Source organism: Megascapheus bottae, chromosome 20 (assembly GCF_031878675.1).
Source record: "Megascapheus bottae isolate mThoBot1 chromosome 20, mThoBot2.hap1, whole genome shotgun sequence".
Classification (NCBI taxonomy): Eukaryota; Metazoa; Chordata; class Mammalia; order Rodentia; family Geomyidae; genus Megascapheus; species Megascapheus bottae.
The window spans coordinates 21,670,201-21,691,990 of record NC_143528.1 but is presented as its reverse complement, the minus strand read 5'-3'; the positions used below and the strand labels follow the sequence as shown (position 1 = coordinate 21,691,990).

The following is a 21,790-nucleotide window of genomic DNA, read 5'->3' as shown; positions in this document are numbered from 1 at the left end:
AATGAGACATTTTTATAAAGACATTTTCTAGGCATGTGTAGTAAGTATGGTGTAGGTATAGTTCTGTTAGGAATGATTATACCAAACCTTGAATTCAGTGGAGGACAATATGTCTGTGCTGTCACTAGTGTTAATTGTATGGCGAGATGAACTACATTAACCAGTACAACTGCCAGTTGCTCTTGTTTCTGCCCACTGAAATGTCAGGGTGCTTGACATTGAGATTAACTGCCAACTTGTAGCAACAACCATGAGAGCCACAATAATATTGTGAAAAAGAAGCTGGCACTTAAAACAAGTTACTCTTTTCCTTTTTTCATCTAAGACAAGGACTCCGACTTGGTATGTAATGCTTTGCCCTCGTGGGCAGGCAGCCCTATCACTTGAGCCACACCTCCAACCCCATAAGTTACCTTTTAAATAAAGCACATGCCCAAATCTTCCTGACTGATAACAAATGAGAATCTTTAAACAATCAAATGAGATGATAAAGAGATGAAATGTGTTTATGCTTGAGAGAGAGAGAGAGAGAGAGAGAGAGAGAGAGAGAGAGAGAGAGAGAGAGAGAGAGAGAGAGGTGTTTTGTATTAATTGACAGCCGTAAATTATGGTATTAAGAACTTTGGGAGGAAAAACAAATTAAAGGAACTTAGGAGAAGGTTGTTGAAGTAGCTCTAAAAGTTCTGTTCTAGCCTTCTAGAATTCTTATGGGTACATAGCGAGCTTCTTCATTCTCCTTTTATGTTTGAATTACTCATTCATAGGTAAGTACTTTATGTTCTTTTTATCATTTGCTAAGTGATTTTCCCAAGTCTGTTTTCCATTCCATTTGTACTCTCTATCGTGTTTTTGATATGGCTTTTAAACTATGCCATAAGATTTTAAATTTCAGTGGTTATATTTCTTTTATTTATAGACATTCCAGGTTTTTTTTTTTTTTGGAAAGCTGCCTCATCTTTTTTTTTTTATGCCATCTAGTTCCTGAATTTAAAATTTACTTTTAAGTCCTTTATTAGTTTAACATGCCAACAGTTTTATCTAATGATTTTACTATCTAAAGTTTTTTGTTATGTGAGCATTAGCTCAAAGCAAGTGGATTTCTCTTAAGTTTTGTTATTTTTCTATTTTTATGAAATCTTATTGAAAGCAGGATTTTTAATCTATGGAAATGCTTTTTGACTTGGATTGAGAGCATGTTCTTTTAAAAAGTGCTGCACTGGCTTTTGCTGGGGACCCAGTCTGTAGCCCCAGCTCACCCAGGATGACAATTAATATTAATTTCATGACCTGAGAAGTCAGCACCACATTGAATGACACCAAGGAACCTCAAGCCAGTGGTTACATTTTCACAAATTGTTTTTTCTTTCTCTAAGCTCCAGATAACACTTCAGAGAAGAATTTCTTACTGTTTCCTTTGCAATGATTTTTTTAAGGTCTAACCTATGAGGGAATAGTACTGGAAGGGTCTAAGTATTACCTTGGGGTCCTAGGTACAATTGAGGCATTGTTCTTTTCGCCTCCTAGTACCTAAAAAAGGCTCCACAGCCTGGCAGACTGCTTTAGAATAGCAACAATGCCAGCTCATAGGCTCTGGACATTGTTTGTTGTCCCCTCTGGTTTTAGTTCCTACTTTCCTTTCTGTCCAGTGAGAGTTACCTAAAGTATAAATTTGATTGGAAGGTTAACATTATTGACTATTTTGTTTCACTTTTTATTCTTTTTATTTTGATGTATTCTCAATACGTGGGACAGAGACTGGGGGAAAACTATATATTCAATAGTTACACTAAATAAATTGATCCTAAAATGTAGTTATTATATCTTCCCCAGTATTCTGGGTGTTTTCTTGAAAGGATATGTCTGGAAATTCTTCTCTGAAGGCAATGTAGGCTGCTACATTGTCTGTAATACAAAAAATGCAAAAATTTATAGATGCATACCATATTTCTTCTAACCTTCTTATCAAAGGATGACCCTACATTAACTAAAACAAATTCCCTTTATGCCAATAAGAATTGCAAATCAGCAAATCGCCATACAATAAGAAATACCTTTTAAAAATGTAATTATTGTTTGATTTGTGGGCAACTGATGGTAATTTATGGCAGTGAATTTAAGTTTTATATTTTGATGAAGGATTTGCAGTACTTTTTAAACGGACCACTCACATTCAAACACTTAGCTTATATGAGTATCCTAGATAAAATAATAAATCAGAGAAACAGGTTTATGAGAAAGTGACTTTCTGAATGAAGTGATCTCTTCCCTTTGCCAATTTCCATTAACTATTTCATATGGTCATCTTATTAATGTAATATTTCAGGGTCAGTTGGAAAGGAGAAGAACTGATACCATCTTGTCTACTTTCACTTTAAAAAGAGATATGTCAGGTTTATAGCAACATCGATTCCTCAATTCAAATGTTCGCCATTTACAAAAAAATTTCTTACTACCTACAGTTTTGTTCTTTCCTAAGGAAATGAGGACTAGTCTATTGGTGAGATTTTCCAGAGCAAAGGAGACATTTATTTATAACTTACTGCTTCCACTGTCATGAAAATCAATTCTCTAAGTCTCCGTCTCTGAACCATCTCTACATCTTCAACAGTCAAATCTTTAGGGAGCATTCAGATACATGCTATTACTCTTGATCTTCCTATACTTGGAAGAGCCACTTAAAACTCTGTTTACTATTGTTAAAACTAGTATGGCAATACAATATAGAAAAGCAAGAGGAGGTTTACATGCTTTAGAAGGGTGAACTGCAGAAAAACATTACTTTTGAAAAATATTATTTTGTTTAAGAAAGTTTGGTGAAAGTACATAGTCCTCCCCCAAATAAGAATACATATATTTAGAAGTCAGAAACCAAAGGCTTTAATTCTACCTTTAAATGTTAACCCCGAGTATATAGACTTTGCACCTCTTAAATGGCCTGTGGATCCCATTATGAACTCTAAACAAGACTGAGGTCAGACCTTACGTTCATTTGGTTTATTTTCTTACACCCAGCAGCAAGGGAGCCCCATACAAATGAATGCCTGAGTGTTTTGTCTAACCAGTCTGCTACTCAGGGATCCCTGGCATTTCTGTAACTTACAAAAGTTTCTGTTCACCTTTTTCCCTCTCTTTCTCTCCTCTCTTCTCCTGTCTCTGTGTCTTTTGTTAACCCACTTTTCTTAAACTACAATGATCAATTACCCTATGAGCAGCACAGCTCAGCCCTGATATTCCTTCCTTCTGCCTTTCAAATTAGGATACCCCCCCCCCCGGGCCCCAGGGACCTCTGCAGCCATTCTAGGAAAGGACAGGACAGGGAAGAAAGTGGGTGGAAGGGAGGAAGCAGTAACAGGGGCCACACCTGTCCAGCTGTGTCCACCTGCTCACAGCTCATCTCATCTCACACTCGCCTTTTTCTGTCTTCACAAACACACACACACACACACACACACACACACACACACACACGCTGACATACTCACACACAGATATTTTATCTCCCAGCAGGTATTATTTTCTTTCCTTGGCTTTCTTGTTTGAAAGTCCATTTCCACTCTTCCCTCCAAGGACCACAGTCTAAGTCTGAAAACCTCATAGGAGCTGGAGCTGAATTCCACACAGCAATCTGGGGACTGCAGATACTGGTTTTTCATTTTAAAATTTTTTTAAAAAAAATTTAGTTAGATGTGATAGTGTACCCCTGAAGTCCCAGTTTCTCAGGAGACCAAAAGAAGAGAATTGTTAATCCCACAAGTTTGAGACCAGTCTGAGCAACTAACAAGACACAGTTTGATGAAAGAATTCAAATAAGCAGGTCTACCAAGATATTTTTAACTAAGTGAAGTTCTCATTCTTTTTCCTCAGCATGATTTGTGGTCATATTAGTGGGACATAAAAAGGTCAGAATAATATCAAATTCCTTCTTATATAGGTATTGACATTTCGTTCATTTATTTGGGCAGTCCTGGGATTTGAACTCAATGTCAGACTTTCTAAGCAAGCATTTTACAGCTTGAACATTCTTCCAGCTATTATTTGTTTCAGTGCTATTTCTTTTCTGAAAAGTTCTTATCTGTTAGAGTAAAATCTGTTTAGACAGTGTTGGTTGTGTGTTCTTGTGATGACAATATTTCTTAGTTGTTGGCAAGGCTCTTGTGTTTTTCTTCATACTATTCTACTCCAAAGGGACAAAACCATTTCTTTCCTACTTTTAATAAGTTATCTTTTAATTACTTTTGTTATGGCAGGTGCTATTAAATCCTTGAAATATGCCCTATATAATACATTATGCTCAGAACAATTTATTAAAGTAAAATAGAGAATATTTAGAAAATTAGGGTTTTCAAATAATTAATTTTCTTTGAACAGTTGTATACATGAAATGCTTAAGAATTCCTCTCATCATAAGCTTTAAAATACAATGAATATATGGTAGTTCACAAAATATTAACATTTTGTAATACAACATCATATATAGTTTCATACTTTATAGATAGCTTATATTTTGTATAGCCTGTGTATTCTCATATTTCAGATAGCCTTATATAAGAATGTTTAAGTACTCTTGTGTGTGTGTGTGTGTGTGTGCGTGCGTGCGTGCCAGTCCTAGGGCTAGAACTCGGGGCCTGAGCACTGTCCCTGAGCATTTTCATTCAATGCTAGCACTCTACCACTTGAGGCACAGCTGTACTTCCAGATTTTTTGAAATAGTTAATTGGAGACAGAGTCTCACAGACTTTCCTGCCCAGGCTGACTTTGAACTATAATCTTCAGATCTCAACCTGAGATTACTAGGATTACAGGTATGAGCCACTGGCTTTAAGTCTTACTTTTTCATATAGGTCATATAATTTTCAAATTGTTTACATGTTAGGTGGTAGATTTGAAGTATCACCACTCCAGTTACAAAGCCAATGAGTGGAAGTAGTTAACATAATAGCCTGCCTGAACAAGGGGCTCTTAAGGAACTTGTCTTTAACTTTCATCTCTGTTAATAAAATTCCCAAGAAGACAGCTTCAGGTAGGAAAGATTTCTTTCTGGCTCATGATTTCAGAAGATTCTGGCTTCACAGGTTTTAGCCTGTGGTCTTTTGGTCACATTGCTTTAAACCTGAGGTGAGGTTGAACATTATAGAAAGACCATGAGGTAAATGGCACAAAGCTGCTCAACTTAGGACAACGAAGAAGCAGGAAGAGAGTCAAGAAGGCGCCAGGGACAATCTATACCCTCTAAAGGCACATCCCCAGCAGCCTATTTCAACCTCCTAACAAGCCATTCAGCAGAAACTCCTCCCATTTCTGCTATTGTGACCTAACACCTCTCAATAGCATCACCCAGCTCCCGACTAAGCGTCAAACACATGAGCCTTTGGGAACATTTGATTCCAAACATAGTACCGTTATTCTATAAATATCAAATCAGTAGGTACACCTTTGGGAGGCTTTGAAATGCATACAGTACTCAGTATAGGTACTAAAATCTCCAAAGGGATTAAGTTATAGAACCTTTATTTCAAGTTGTTAGATTATAGCTGTAAAGTAAGATGTGTTTACAAATTACCCTTCGGTTACATTTAAGTGGGTAGGCTTCACTTCTTTGCCAAATTTTTCAGTCATTTATTTGTTGAGCATCTATCACTGCCTAGCCTTTAGGAGCTCAATAGTAAGGCAACATAGATACTTCCCTAGAGAATTTATCAGAGGACATGAGATCTAAAAAATTTACCCTAGGGAGGATTGCAGGAGGGAAATCGAGACAAAAACATAAGAAGGGATCTCAATGTCTGGGAAGTAATGCCCCTACTATCTGGTGAATGTAATTGTAACCCCTCTATACATTACCTTGATAATAAAATGAAGTGAGAAAAATTTTACCTGTGGAAGAATGCCTAGAGATCATAACAAAGAACAAAGAATAATCTAAGAAGACTTGGGCATAGAGATAGATGCTTCAACTGAAAGAAAACAGGGTGATCATCTTTCTAGGAGCTTGAGGTAAAAGCACGGTATGACAATGAAGTGACTAAGCCTAAGAGGAAAGATCTAGAATATGGTGGGCACAAATAACCTGAATATCACAAAGGATCTATCCAGAGGACACATGGGAGAAATGCTGAAAAAATTACATTGCATTGGTTTATTTGACCACAGACTAGGGGAGTGACCCAAGTGGTAGAGCACCTGCCTAGCTGCCAGTTCCAGGCAAAATTATATATTTATGGAACAAATTTAAAACACATACATACTATATATTTAGCAAATAAAATACAACATTTACCTTCAGAATTTATTTTATGCAGTAAGAAGCTATTTGGAAATTTTCAGGAGTGAAATCGTGTTCAGAACTGTATTATAAGAACATTATAGCGGTGACTGTGTGAGGTCCAATTGCCCCAAATGCATTATATTACAAACTTTTACTCAGGTCTGGGCAAAGACTGTATCAGTGGATTAGCTCAAAATGTAGCCCACGCTACATTTTCACTGCCAGTTTCTTCATGTGGATCTGCCTACTTCTTTCAGAGTTTTAAGCACACTTAAAATATCCAAGTCTACACCCTGTTCTTTGTGGCCTTGACATAAAAAAAATTCTCCAGTATTCAGTTGTTTTTCATGTGGAGAATTAAACAACTTCCTCTGTCTTTAGTACCACTTAGAGTTAATGCTTGTCTTAAACAAGTATTTTTATCTTAGAAGTACACCAAGCCATAGAACTAGTTATATGTTCCTACTTGTGATTATTTACAAGATTGGTCTTCCAATTTTGTACAGATCTAAACAGTAGGCATTTCATCCATGAATCCCAAATCTGGCTTTATCTTTTCCACTTTGAATCTTCCTTTATTTCATCACCCTTTCTGATTGTGTTTAATCTTTTGCACTCTGTGTTGATTAAATTGATATAGTTCAACCTGTGTGCTAGCCAGGTCTTGAAGTTTGCTAGCCCAAATTTCAAGAACTGACTCAATCCCTAAGTGAATTCTTCAGTTCTGCCTCTTTTCATGGTCTGCTACAGATTTTAGACTTCTGACCACCCACTCTCTCTTCATCAGACTTTGTTTTTTCTCTGTTCCTTCAAGCCTTACATAGAGCCATCTGGACTTATTTATTGCTAGGCCTCTGGATTTTGCAGTCAAATCAAAAGAGGTTCCAGGAGACAGAGCGCACTGCTCAACAGGCCTAGACAGATCACTGGAAAAAGAAAGGATCTTTGTGTGGTGTCTTGTACATTGTGAATTTACAGTAAATGCTTGCAAAATGAAAGATTGAATCTAGGGAAGCCGCTGCGGCATCTTGTAACAACCATAAATCGAAGCATTCCTCAGTAGCTATGTTTTGATTCATTGTAAGAAAGAGGACTCTAAATTAGCATCTTGAAATACTGATGATGACAATAAAATGTGATGATTGTGAAACCATTTACTTTTCAATAACAATTGTAATAGCTAAACGCTTTGTTTTACTATTTACATATTCATATGTGCTTTACTTTTTATTGACTTTGCACATCCCCAAACATATGAATTCTAAATAAATGCTTGCGAGATGGGTGGTCAAGGGCATAAAAAACTAATAAATAATTGAGTGGATTTCATTAACCACTTAAAATTTGTACCAAGATGGAGAAGGGGGCAATATAATTTCCTACATTACAGGTGAGAAAACACTATCATGATACCTGACAGGATTAAATTTGTTCTCTAATAATCTACTCTTTGTTACAAGTAATATAATATCTACCTGCTTTTCTGTGACTACGTAAAGGATAATGTAATTCTTTGAGGTTGCTGTGCTTTAAAAATAAGATGCTATCTGACATGACCCTTACTTATTTGGGGACATAATCTTGTTCCTTTTTCCTTTGAAGTCATTCTCTCATTTCTTTCTTTGTCTCTACTATTGACACCAACTGATGAGTTATATTCTCCTAAGAACAGCTTGCCAGGGATATACCATGAACAGCTTCTGAGTTGTATCTTCAAGTACACCTCTAGTCATACGTACTTATGCTAATTAATGATATGATATCTGAATGACAAAGTTCCTCTGGGACATTGGAGGCTTCCTCTGGAAGATGTCACTTTCTTTTCTAACATAGTTACACATCCATGTGCCATTTTTTTATTGTAATTAGTAAAGGGGTTATATGATATTTGCCAGATAGAAGGTGCGTTAATTCACATACATTGATACCCTTTTATCCATGTGCCATTTTAACCCTGCCAGTCCCTCCCAGATTTATTAAAACTTAACTGCCATTTAAGCATTCATCATTTGTTCTTATAAGTACCACGTGCTAACCGATTGCGCCACTGGAGCTCCATCATCATTTGTTCTGAACACCAAGTGAGTGAGGTGAATTTCTGCAGTTTCCAATTGGGGAAACTTCAAGGAATTAGCTCTATTTACAAACATTTACCTATGATCTACACTGTTTATTTCAAGAGTAAGAAATTGCTAGTTATTAAACTGTGTGAAAATCAGTTATTTGATACTATTAGAAGCCTGCAATAATTACTGATGCTAGAGCTATGGGAAGAGTTATTTTATTGTTGTACCTCATGAAGAGGTTTGATAATATATATTCCAAGTATTACAAATAATGTATTCATTTCATATAACCTAAATTACAGGATTAGACTATATTATTTAGGTTAATAATCACTGCTGGAGATTACATTGTAGATGAAAGATAGTCCCTCTGTTTCTTATTCTCTTTTAATACATGCTTTTATATTAATAGCATGATTTAGCGCATCACTTTAAAATCATGTTGCATTTTTGAACTGCATTTAGTTAAAAGAAATAAAATTGGCATCTTATATGTGTGGAACAATAATAAGTTTTGCACTAAAGAGTCGTCTATTAACTTAAATGTAGTATTTGTCAATTCTAGTACGTCCAAAGCTAGGTAATGAGATTGAAAAGTAGATCTCACAAGTTACATTAATTTGCCATTTGTGACATATGACTAGCTTTCGGAATTCTTTTCTACAGCCACAACACAGCATTGTTTTGAAGTTGCTGGATCCTTTATGATTCTGTTAAGAACACAATGTTTGTACCATTGACATAGTGGTGGGAGTCTTTCTGGTCATCTATGACTTACTCTAAAATGTAGTTATACTACATACTGTGAAATTGGAAAATCTGTTCTGTGTGTGTTCTAATGGATGTAACGGTCATTAAGTATATGAGTCTTCTGACGTTGTAATCAGATGTGATTCAGTCTGTTAAGTATCCATGAAACAACATCTGCTTCACGGAGTGACCTTCTGCTAAAGAATACTTAGCGTCTATTAGTAGATCATAGTGCAGATCTGCCTTATTTGAAATGCACTAAACTAGAGTAGTCTACTGCTGTTTAGCAACTAGCTTGTAATAATTTATTGCAGTTAAATAAATCTTTTTTTAACTCCATTAAATAATTATAGGGATTATATGCATTTCAAAAACCTTTGTGTTCTACCAAAATTACCCATTTAATTTCAGGGTTGGTTTGTTAGAAGAAAAAAAAAATGAAAATCTAAAGGCACCATTAGGGGAGCTGTCAGATGCTGTTTTCTGTAGGTGTTAATAAAACCAGATTGAAAAAAAAACACTGAAACAAATTAAAACCAAAAGCATTTTTGCCATCTGTTGTATATTAATTATAACTTTGTGTATCAAGGGTAAACTTGAGAGAATGTCACCAAACGCCCGCTTAATAGAATAATATGCAAATTTATTAGGTTATGGATATATATATATATGCAGTTTTTGTCTAATTCTAATTCATGGTACAGTGGAAACCCAGGAAGTTGATAGTGTATGTAGATATATATATCAATGTATACACAAACACACACATATATGTATATAATGAGTTTTCCTATCTCTTTTCTCTTTCAGAGCAACCTGCGAACACCCAAGGCCAGTCTACCCTGCAGCCTTTGCCACCTTCCCACAAGCAGCACTCTGCACAACATCATCCGTCCATCACTTCTCTCAATCGGAACTCCCTGACCAATAGAAGGAACCAGAGTCCGGCCCCGCCGGCTGCTTTGCCCGCCGAGCTGCAAACCACACCCGAGTCCGTCCAGCTGCAGGACAGCTGGGTCCTTGGCAGTAATGTACCACTGGAAAGCAGGTAACACCCATGTAGGATGCTTTCAGACCATGTGGTTGTTAGAGCCACACATTATACCTGCGCGTACAGGACATAGTCTACCAATAGTCAGAAAGCCGTATTTCTTTTTTTTTTAAGCAGCTAGTGTTTTGTTTTTAATTTTTTTGCCAGTCCTGATTTGAACTCAGGGCCTGAGCACTGTCCCTGGGCTTTCTCAAAGCTAGAGCTCTACCACTTGAGCCTCAGCACCTCCTTTGGCTTTTTCTATGTATGTGGTATTGAGGACTCGAACCTAGGTCTTCCTGCATGCTAGGCAAGCACTCCACCACTAGGCCACGCTCCTGGCCCGACAGTATCCATTCTTAGGACAGTTCTACTAGGAAATTCTTCGTAGTGAATTGAAATCTCTAGTCCTAAATTATACAGATTATATGGCCCTGTTTCTATATGATAGCTCCTGGTATTTTCATAAGTTTCCCAGCAACTTCATTGGCATAATAAAGCTTCTCTGCACACAATCTAGCATTTCAGTAGCATTCTGGAGTTGTAACTTGTAGCCTAAGCTTGCTCACATGTGGCTATCTGCAAATGGCAAAAAAACCCCAAAACATTTTGAGCTGATTAGACTCATTATTAAGTATCTCTTACTACATAAAGTTTTACATTCTTCCTTTGGACAAACATGAATAGTCAGAGTCTCCTTTATGTACTGTGTTGTATGAGTCAAGGGTAGCATCCCTTCTTCCCTGCTAGTTCCTCATGGAGTTTGGTATCAAGATTCTTGTAACATTCCTATTATTATTCGATTATTATTTATATTATTATTATTATTCTGTTTGCATTAGTCTCAGAGAAGAATAATTCCTATCATATAAAAACTCAGAAAACAGAAGATTCTATATTCATTGCCGGATATCCTGCCCCTCCCTAGCTAACCTGGGCATTTAAATGAGCTACTAAGAATGTTTAGACCCTCTGTCTTACAATGAATAAATTAAATCACTATTTCTTGCCATTAGCTGTATGAGCTATATCAATTCTGCTTTGAGGCTGAGCTAGCAGGGGGTCCTCACAGTTGTCAATAATAATTTTATTTCTGTCTTTTCTTTCACTTTTGACCTAAGAACAAGGTTCCAAAGAACTCTTAACTTTTATCTATAGTGTCAGCTACTAGTAGTTGAGTTTTATGGTTTGTTTTGTATTATTGAACATTCTTGTGGGAGAGATTAGAATGAGAAAAAGGAACTAGCGACAAACAGCAGAGTTCTTTTCATCTAAGACAAAGAGCCATGTGCACATGTATACATTTTCTGAGGTTTTAGCACAGAGCTAAATTTACCCAGTGTAATTAATTAGCACACAGAAACAGCTAATCCACACTGATTCAGTATTGTCATTTGGAAAAAAAAATTATTGGGTAAAAGTAATTTTCCAGTTGAGTCATCAAATTGAATATGGATAATTGCACTGTAGTTGATAATAATTGTTTTGACAAATATTTATGAAATATGTCGAGTTAAATCATCAGAAACGTATTTAATTTTAGTGACGTGTTGTATAACACAAAAGCCTCAAAAACTGTCAATAAGAGAGTTAGTATTCCTTGAAGTCATGTGTTACAGTTAAAAGACTTGGAATCAATTTGAGAAAGATAGGATGGTACTCTTTCTCATAAATTTTTAGGTGAAAGAAGATTGAGAAAGAAAGCTAGCTAGAAGGGAATCTATTAAAGCCGTTTGTAAACGACAACTGGTTTATCTTCAAGCCATAAAAGTGACCATTTCCAAGATGAGTAATCATTCCTGAGATTTGTTTCTATTTTCCAATAATACCATTAATGAATTATCAATAAAATTGCATTAGATAGTTTTATTGATGGCCATAGGCAGAAACCAATACTACCTCACCAATAGGTAGAAGGAATACTGAACCTAGAACTTGTGCCTTGTGTTAACAAACTTCAGTCTGTACTGTTGTTTCAGTGTTTTTTTTTTCATGCAACAGTCACATCTTATAGTTGATAATCAAAAGAAATGATATTTCATCTTGCGGACTTGTAGTGAAATCAGCCTAAGCAGCAATGTGAAAATCTCACACTGTACTGACACACTACCACTGTGGTTTCTTTAATAGTCTCACTTGGTTGCAACTCTGGAGGTGAAGAACTAGTCTTATTTATCATTGATTTTTTTTTTTCTTTTTTGTGTTAAGGTTCCCTATTGAGTATGATTCCCAAGCTCAGTTTCAGCTATAGTAACAACTTTATCCAGACTTCCAGGTCACCTTTAACTAGCCTTAATTCTATTGTATAATTTTACCTTGACAATTCTTACAATTTATATTCATTTTGCTAATTATTCCTTTATTGAAACTGTCACTTAAAAGATATAAGCTATTACATATAAGATTCTATTGCATATAGCAAGTATGTAAACATCTAGATTTTTCCCCTTGTCTTCTCCCCATTTGCCCCTTTGAGCACATAGTGAAAGTACCTGGTAAAATGGCTTTTAATTGTCCACAAAAATCTTAGTAATTTGTAGATTTACACTTTACATGAAGTGGCAGAGAGAGTATAAAACAGTTTCCACCTTCTCTTGTATGTTTCACTCTTGTTTTCATTTTGATTTATTAGAAAGCTTTTTCTTTTTTTTTGTACCAGGCAGTTTCATGCTTCCGTAAAAATGTTTATTTCCTTTCTCTGATGAATTTAACATGTGCTATTCCTAGAGACAATCAATATTATTGTGTGCTATATATTTCTACTCAGTGAACAGGATAGTTGGTCTATATTCTCTAGTGAGTTTCAGATTCTCCAAGTGTCAGATCAGGAGTTAAATAAGCATTAGCGTTGATTAGCAAGTTTTTATCTCTCTTTTTCTATCCAGTCAGGCTTAGATTTTCCTTAAAATTTATTTTTCTCAAGCTCAATATTTCTTATAGTTTGGATAACTCATTTGCCCTTGTTTATTTGATACTTTTGCTGCTTCTGTGTATAATAACTGCGACTACAGCAATACAGCATAGAGGAAGAAAAGCTTAGACAGGATAGCAGCAGCATCTAGAGGTATAGTGCCATCACTCTCATTGGGAGAGATACCTTGACCTTCAGTAATTGTAAAGTTAATTGTCTTCAAGTTCCTCATTTATATATGTGAATTAAGCAGCTTAGTAGTTACCGATTAGATGTTAACAAATGGTTATTTCGTAGCCATTTAATAAAAGATTTATTAAAGTCTTGTTTTATTATGACGTCTACTTTGGCATCAATACTTCATTAGTTATGCTCCCATAGCTTTTTACCTGGCATTCAGTTATGCTTCACTAATTATTAATGCATGAAATTGCATATCAAATTACCTCTTTATTAGTGCATTTTTAATTTAAATACTGTCATGTTCTGGATTGCATTCATGTGCGATCAATTACTCCAATCCTTTATACAAGACAGAAAACCTAAACAGAAGTATTGTTTCCTAAGATACTAGCTCTTTTTTCTTTTCTATCTTTACATGTGTTTCCTTGCAGTATTTGGTTATTGGACCTAGGGAATCTCATGCACACTAAGCAAGAGAGCTACCATTGAGCCATACAGCTCTGTACATTTACAGGATCACTAACTTTGCCAGTGTCTAAATCAGGATCTTCCTCCTTCTCCCTTCCAAGCTTCTGGCATTATGAAAATGATCCACCATACCTCACTTTTTTCTTCACCTTAAAAGGGCTAAGGGTGAGGCAAGGCAAGCATACAAGCACCAGGGCTGTCAACCTTGCAAATTAAAATGTGCACACATTTGCACACATAGTTATCTGATAGAGCTAGGAGACAGGTTTGCCAGTTGACAAACTGTACCTCTACCTACTTAGTGATAACCAGCACTAATATAACTTCAAGCAAAATATGTGTGGGAATGTAGGCCCCCTAAAATTGATTGCTCGATACCATATCTTCTTGTTAAAGATAGCATGGAGATATCCAAAGATATATGTAGGGAAAAAAAGGATGTCACACAATGTGGAAAAATGATGCAAAAATTAGGAAAATTACCAGCATAAATTTCAAAATCAAACCTTGGCTTAGACTAAGAAATTATTAAGTTTTTCAGAGTTTTCCCATCAGTATTTATTTTATTTTTTTTTAATCCAGTAATCTTATCCAAAAATACAAATATATTAAAGCCAGGTAAATTCTGGATTTCTTACAATGTGTCATCTTTAATAATTTACAGTGTCTTTCTCTAAGTTCTATAAATACATATGTGCATTTGTAAAAAAATAATAGTAAGAAGTAAAAAGAAAGGCTGATACAATATAAAAAAAATTGTTAAATGGGGGCCAGGAGTTTGGCCTAGTGGTAGAGTGCTTGCCTAGCATGCACGAAGACCTGGGTTCGATTCCTCGATACCCACATACATAGCAAAAAGCCGGAAGTGGTGCTGAAGCTCAAGTGGTAGAGTGCTAACCTTGAGAAAGTCCAAGGACAGTGCTCAAGCCCTGAGCTCAAGCCCAGGACTGGCAAAAAAAATTGTGAAATGGTATTTATATCTAAGGCAGTTGAAGTGATTTAAACACTTTGTCTCTGGAGGAGGAGGCTATGATAAGCCTGTTGAAGGCCTCACCTCTGGTGACCCTGTAACTAAACATCCAAACACTTTCCCTGCATAACGTGATGCTGTCTGGACAGCCAGCAAGGGAGGTAGTACCACCATTCAAAGTTTATTCCCAAGAAAAGGGTTATTTTACCCATGTAATGTCTTATGCTTCAGGTAAGACAATATGAATAAGAGATAATTGGAGAACCAACTTTTTGTTGAATACAGGCATGACAATCCATTTGAAGTTTTCTACTTTCTAATAAGAATTTGTGGCAAATATTTAACCTTTCATTGGCTCCTGTTGGCTCACAACACAGCATAGATCCCATTGCAGTTCCCCCAAAAATTGATAAAATATTTGCCTTCATTTTTTTTTCTCAGAAATATCAAAAGAATAAGAGGGGAACATATAATGAATTATATTGAGTAATTGTTCAGGTTCAAGTTCGATTGCTAAATACTGTGTTAGTTTCAAAGGTAAACCTGTATTCATAAGAATGTAAAACAAATATGAAATGTGGTTCTCAATTTACTTAAACAACGAACATCCCAATAGGTTTGGGATGACGCCTAAAAAAGCCTCCATTCTAAGAAATTTTTGAGGAAGAATTGAAAGTTGGCTACTAGACAAATAAAAACAAAATCATGATTCCTTTTCTTTAATGTGAGATTATTATATACCAATTGGCTTCGACTAGTTTCCATAGCAGGCCTGATGCCAGTGGTTATAGCTCTGAAGAGAAAATAACTCATGAAGATTGTATTCTACAGTCTATATGGATATATGATCTTAATAAAACCTAGTGAATATATTAGGAATAAAAAATTCAATTTCGGGCCGGGAGTTTGGCCTATTAGTAAAGTGTTTGCCTAGCATGCATGAAAACCGGGTTCGATTCCTCGGTACCACATACATAGAAAAAAGCCAGAAGTGGTGCTGAGGCTTAAGTGGTAGAGTTCTAGCCATGAGAAAGTCCAAGGACAGTGCTCAGGCTCTGAGCTCAAGCGCAGGACTGGCAAAAAAAAAAAAAATGCAATTTCATTTCATGAGAATAGACTCCTAAGAAGTCAGATAATGCACACTTTTTGTAATTCTAGATCCATTTAAAATAGTCTTTCATTAATATTACTTTTCTATTACCTGTGTTGTCCACGCTCCTCTTGAACTCCTCAGCTCTAACATTCCTCTTACCTCAGTGCCCCGAGGAGCTAAGACTACAAACCCTCACCGTGATGCTCAGCGTATTGACTTGATATGAAATCACTTACAAATGATGGAAACCAGACATTAATGTCCACTGAAATAATAATTAATAATTCTGAAATAATAGCAGTATTTTGAGTGTTAAATGAAATGTTATGAAATTACTTACAAATTATTGAAACCAGCAGTCAATATACAATGAAATAATAATCAATAATTATGAAATAATAGCAATATTTTGCATATTAAATGAAATAATGTTAAGTACAGCATCTCCTATATGACAGCTATCCCATGAATGTTTTTTAAGACTATGGCCAAACAAAAATTACAGTGGAGTAGGACTAGAGCACCTACTAAATAAAATAAAGATTAAATATAATTTATCAAAAAGTAACTTGTGTTTTCTAAATGATCAGAAAATTATTTGTCTTCATTAGGTTATTTATGTCTGACTTTTGTTTATATATTAAGTAAGCAAAGAGCAAAATTACTCATATTTTCTCATATTTTAAGGTTATTAAGCCATTGTGATTTTAAATTAATCATATTTTAATTTTATTCTTGGCTTTCTCACTCTTACCATGTAATTTAAACACATAGGTAGATTTTTGTAAATGTGAACTCCAAATCTGATTGCCTAATTCTTGAGAAGAAAGGTCTTCAAATATAATGGATGACAATTATTAAAATATTTGAGGTGTTTAATTAACTAACTAGTAAATATCTGTAGTGAAGCAAGAAAATCTTTGATAAATGCATTGTTTCTACACCAGTCAGAATTTATGCCCCAGTTTTATTTAAGATATTGAAAGCTTTAAGTGTGTTTGGCACTTGGAGATGCTATAGTGCAATTAAGTAAGAGTGTTATTTTACTTAGAGTAAAACATTTCTTATTAATAGAAATTCAGATATCAAGACAGAATGAAGTAACTACTTCCTATAGGCATTGTATTTGTTGAACATGTAATTTAAGTAAACTACAATCATATATAGTATACACATATATAATATGTTAAGGATATTTGGTTCAGGAAAACCAGTGATCTATAACTACTCATCTAGGATAAACTTCATGTTTCCTAGAACCAAGGGAAATGAATTCTTAATTATTTCTGACACTTTTTCCAGTCATTTCTCTGTGAATATAATCAAAGCAGAAAGGTCATTGGTGCCTTTACTCTGGTCTTGTGTTATTTGGTTAGCCAAAGTGATTTGATCACCATCTTTCGAATTATGAAGCATCTTTTCTTCTCAGTAACTGCTTTATCTTCATCACATTTCCTATGAAAATTTGCCTCAGTCCTCTATAACTGACATGTGTTTCTTTATATTGGTGTGCATGTGAAAATTTTATCTCTACTTATTGCCACCTGGTGATTTTTATCTTTTCCCTAAAATTAATTTTTGTTTAATTTTAAGCCTGCCTTGGAATTTCATTCTCTTGGGTTTCATCATCAAATAATGTATACTTGTAAGAAAGAAATGCTTCTCTTTTCCTTCATTTCTCTTTTTTTTCTTTTTTCTTTTGCTTGATATATTTTGCCTATTTTGTTGCTTTAACCTTTAAATTCAGACCTGAGGGAAAGCAGCTTTCTCTTACACCTTCCTAAGAACTCTTTCTTCTTATCAGAGGAAATTTTTGGATATGCGGTTAACTAACTAAGCTTAATAGGTCCTATTTGATAACCACTCTTGTGTTCTGACCCTCTTAATGATTTTGTAGCAATTCACTTCATACTCTGAAGTATATGAAATGCTTCCAGACGTCATCTGTTGTGCTTACATCTTGCACTAATGTAACATTGCTGCTTCCTGGTTAGGCATAGCATTCATTTTGAAACAGACAGATCTGAATTAAAATCTCAACATCTAAATTGCACTGTGATGTTGGTTTGGGTAGTCATACATTTTTATTTCTTTCTTTTTTCATAAAATGGGACTGATTATACTTCACAAAGACTTTACAAGGATTCATTTTAATGTCATATGTAATGTACCTGATGCTTTCATTTCTTTACTTTTGGTTCTTCTTCTCTTGTGTTATATATTTTAAAGAAAAAAAAAAAACAAACAGGGCCAGGAATTTGGCCTAGTGATTGAGTGCTTGCCTAGCATGCATGAAGACCCGGGTTCGATTCCTTGGTACCACATATATAGAACAAGCCAGATGTGGTGCTGAGGCTCAAGTGGTAGAGCTCTAGCCTTGAGAAAGTCCAAGGATAGTGCTCAGGCCCTGAGCTCAAGCCCAGGACTGGCAAAAAAAAAAAAAAAAAGCAACAAAGAAAAAAAACATTTAATTCATTATTTATAAAGGTAAAGAATTGGTAAAATAATGGCAGCTACCAGGAAATTACACAATAGTTAATTTTTGTGAACATGTTTACAGGATTTTAGCTTTGGACATGGCAGAATAATCACTAAATTCTTAATTTAATTCTTAGAGGAGATAATCTAAAACAAATTTTTCAAAGACAGATTAGTTTAAATAAAGTAAATAGAACTAATATGGCAAAAAATATTAGAGGGAGTGGTGGGCCAGTGGTAATACATAAAATAAAGCACAGTGTATCCCTGCATACATTCATTCAGCATGTATTTATTAAAGTCTTACAGTGTGCTGCCATGGAAAATTCATTTGTTATGGAGGACCTGATGGATTGCTTTTAAGGAAGATGGAGCATTTTCTAGAACAAATTTCAGAATTGGAATTAATCTTGTAGATTTAATTTTACTCTACTTGATATCATATCACTAGCTTATAGTAATGCTGACAAGAGCTCAGACCCTAAATTCTGAATTCATTATCTTTTCTCCAGATGTTTTTTTATTGTATCTGACAAAAATTTTCAACTCTCCCCCAAATGTATATATTATTCACACACACATATAGGTACATACATATACCTGTCTACTAATTTTACCCATGTAATAATATATAACAAAATATAAAAACTCAAATTATGAAATAAATACTTTACAGACCTTTACTCCCATTGTTTACTTAATAATTTATCGAATTACCAAATGTTAACATAATTTACTAAATGTAATTTATTTAATCTAATATTTATTTATGTTTAATATTTATTTATATATTGAATAATAACTACATATATGAATTTTTCAATCCTATCTAACAATTATATTAATCTCTCTTGTTGGAATTGGTAATTTTTTTCTACATTCACTCTCATACTCTGTAAAAGTAATAATTTAATTTCTCTTTTTTGTAGGGGGAAAAGGAGGTTGGGCAGTATTGAAATTGGAACTCTGGGTCTTTTGTTTGCTAGACTGACACTCTTCCAATGAGTCATGCCTCCAGCTTCAGTGTTCACTGGTGCTTTTTTTTTTGCCTGTCCTGGGCTTGAGCTCAGGGCCTGAGCACTGTCCTTGGACTTTCTCAAGGCTAGAGCTCTACTACTTGAGCCTCAGCACCACTTCTGTCTTCACTGGTGCTTTTTGAGATGGGGGTCTTGCTTCTAGCAAGGTGCATGCCTAAGCCATGAGCCATCTATTCTAAGCTTATTAGTTCTTGGATTGCAGACATGTGCCCAGTGCATCCAGTTTCTTTCATGGAAATGGAGTAGCATGAACTTTTCTGCCCAGGCTGGCTTGGCACCAAGATCCTTCCCCTTCTCAACCTTGCTCATGTCTGGTTCATAGCATGAGAAAACCCAACTGTGGTTTGAGAACCAGATCTCGTGAACTTTTCTGCCCAAGTTGGCCACAATCCACAATCTTTCCATTTTCAGCCTCCCTGGTTGCTAGGATTACAGAGGTGAGGCCACCCGTGCCAAGCCAGTTATTACAAGTTACCAGGGAAGAGCTTCTGTAAAGAAGCGGTCTTGTCTGAGCAGATTCTTGAATATTTTTTTTTATCTTGGATAGAAGATCCTATCAAAGCAATCTATTCAATGTACTACTGACAGCAATTGTCATCATATAAAAGAAGTCAGCAAACTTGGAAGTTGTTCCTCTTTCTTTATTGACTTTATTTGGATAATGTCTAATCTGACACTTGTGGTGCTTTGCCATATGATAACTTACTAGTCTTTATGTTGCTGAGAGGATGTTTCAAGATCTTGCTACAACTTATTCTAGAAATATTGTGAAGAACCTACTATGTCATACAAAAATGCTAAAAGATGAATGTGTTATGACTCACACTTCTAGTCTTCGCCGTGTCTCAGGAAGTGTATTAAAAGTTGAAATTTGCTAACAAAAGCAAGTTCCATCATCATTAAATATGGTAGAAAGCAGTTGGGTATATAATTTGAGCTTGTATTTTATATAAAATAAGGTGTGTACCCCATCTCCATTACACAAGTTTAGGGCAAAATATTCTGCATTTGCTCCCCTTGCCATCCACTTTCAACAAATAATCAAGTTTTTGTTGCTTTTATATTAAAATAGTATATTTTATGATAACAAACACATACATACATGGTATAGATTTTATGAAGTTTAGTTTAAATTTAATAGTATTTCTTTGGTGTGTAGGTGGCCCAAATATATGTTTAACGAGCTTTATTTCAAGTCCTACTGTTTTAGTCACATCCATATTAGATTCATAGTTCAACAGGATGCCCTCTGCCGTTTTTATTAATTCCTTTAATTATTTGAAGTAAACTTAAATCCATATCTGAAATTCTGAAATTCTTTATTTTTATTTCCACTACTTGTGATTGAACTTAGGGATATGAATGCTAACTGGGCAGTCAGTCCTTTTGGCTTTCATTATGTTTTTAGTAAGTTCTCATTGTTTGCCTGGATGGGCTTGGACTACAAGCCTATTCACACTTTCTAAGAAGCTGAAGAGCTGCCTGGCCTCATCCTCCAGTCCCACTCTCGGCATGACCAGCGGGAGTGGCTGCACCATGTTCTCCTTTTCTGGCTGGCTCTTCTTAGATACGTGTACTTAGAACTATTTGTTTATTTGAAACAGGAAAGGGATGGGAGGGGGAGACAAGATGATTGGGAGGGGTAGGGGAGGGAAATGGGGACAAAAGCATGAGAAGGGGTATCAATGTGTGAGAGTAATGCACCTACTACCTGGCGAATATAACTCTAACCCCTCTATACATTATCCTGACAATAAAAAATAAAATATTAAAAATTTTTAAAAACAACAAAAGAACTTTGCTGAACAATGTTACATTTTATGTGTACTAAAATTTTAATTTTTATGTGCAAAGAACTTTTCTGAGCAATTTTAATTTTTCTGAGCAATCTAAGTGACTAATCCATAACTAAGTAAAATAGTCTTAGTAATTACTTAGTAAATAACTTAGTAATAGTCTTGCCCAAATCGAACTTTTAGGATGCTCTTTTTGTTTTCACATTAATATTTTCAGGAGGTAAGATCTGCCCCCAGAAGAAATAAGTGATATGTAAAAGTATGTCAGAAAAATCTGTAATGTAAATTGGTACTTTGATATCATGGCTACTACCATTAAGTAAAACAGGAGACAGACATGTAAAGCTGTTTGAACCTTGCTAACAGTGGTTTTCAGAACCCATTAAATTCAGCATATGTCATCCAAATCACAAACAAAACCTGTGACAGAATTTGGTGCATGATTATAGATGTTCTGATTTAATATCATTAATGGAAATATTTCCCCTCACAGTAAAGCCCTATGCAAAAATTTGTAATAAGTATAACCACAGCTGACCAAAAATATAACTGAATGAGTCCTCTGCTTACTTAGGATTTCAAAAAATGTGACACAAGGTTTAAAAGAAAAACTGTAAAATATATTTCTGACAGTCACCTTAACACCCTCTAGAATTATCTCCCTGGTTTTCAGCAATTGGTTGACACATAATACTTTACTAACTGTGATTGTGTTTTCATATTTGGCATAATTGTATATTGGT

General features: G+C 35.2%; 1 protein-coding gene across 8 annotated transcripts in view; it reads left to right on the top strand.

Annotated features, from left to right (window-relative positions):
• The window catches only part of Tenm3 (teneurin transmembrane protein 3), a 435,030-nt gene that overhangs the window by 247,360 nt on the left and 165,880 nt on the right, over positions 1-21,790 (top strand). For all 8 annotated transcript variants that reach the window (XM_090354160.1, XM_090354159.1, XM_090354158.1 and 5 more), the window contains one exon: positions 9,892-10,129. In XM_090354160.1, coding sequence (XP_090210286.1) covers positions 9,892-10,129 — 238 coding nt within the window. The remainder of the gene's footprint in view (positions 1-9,891; positions 10,130-21,790) is intronic.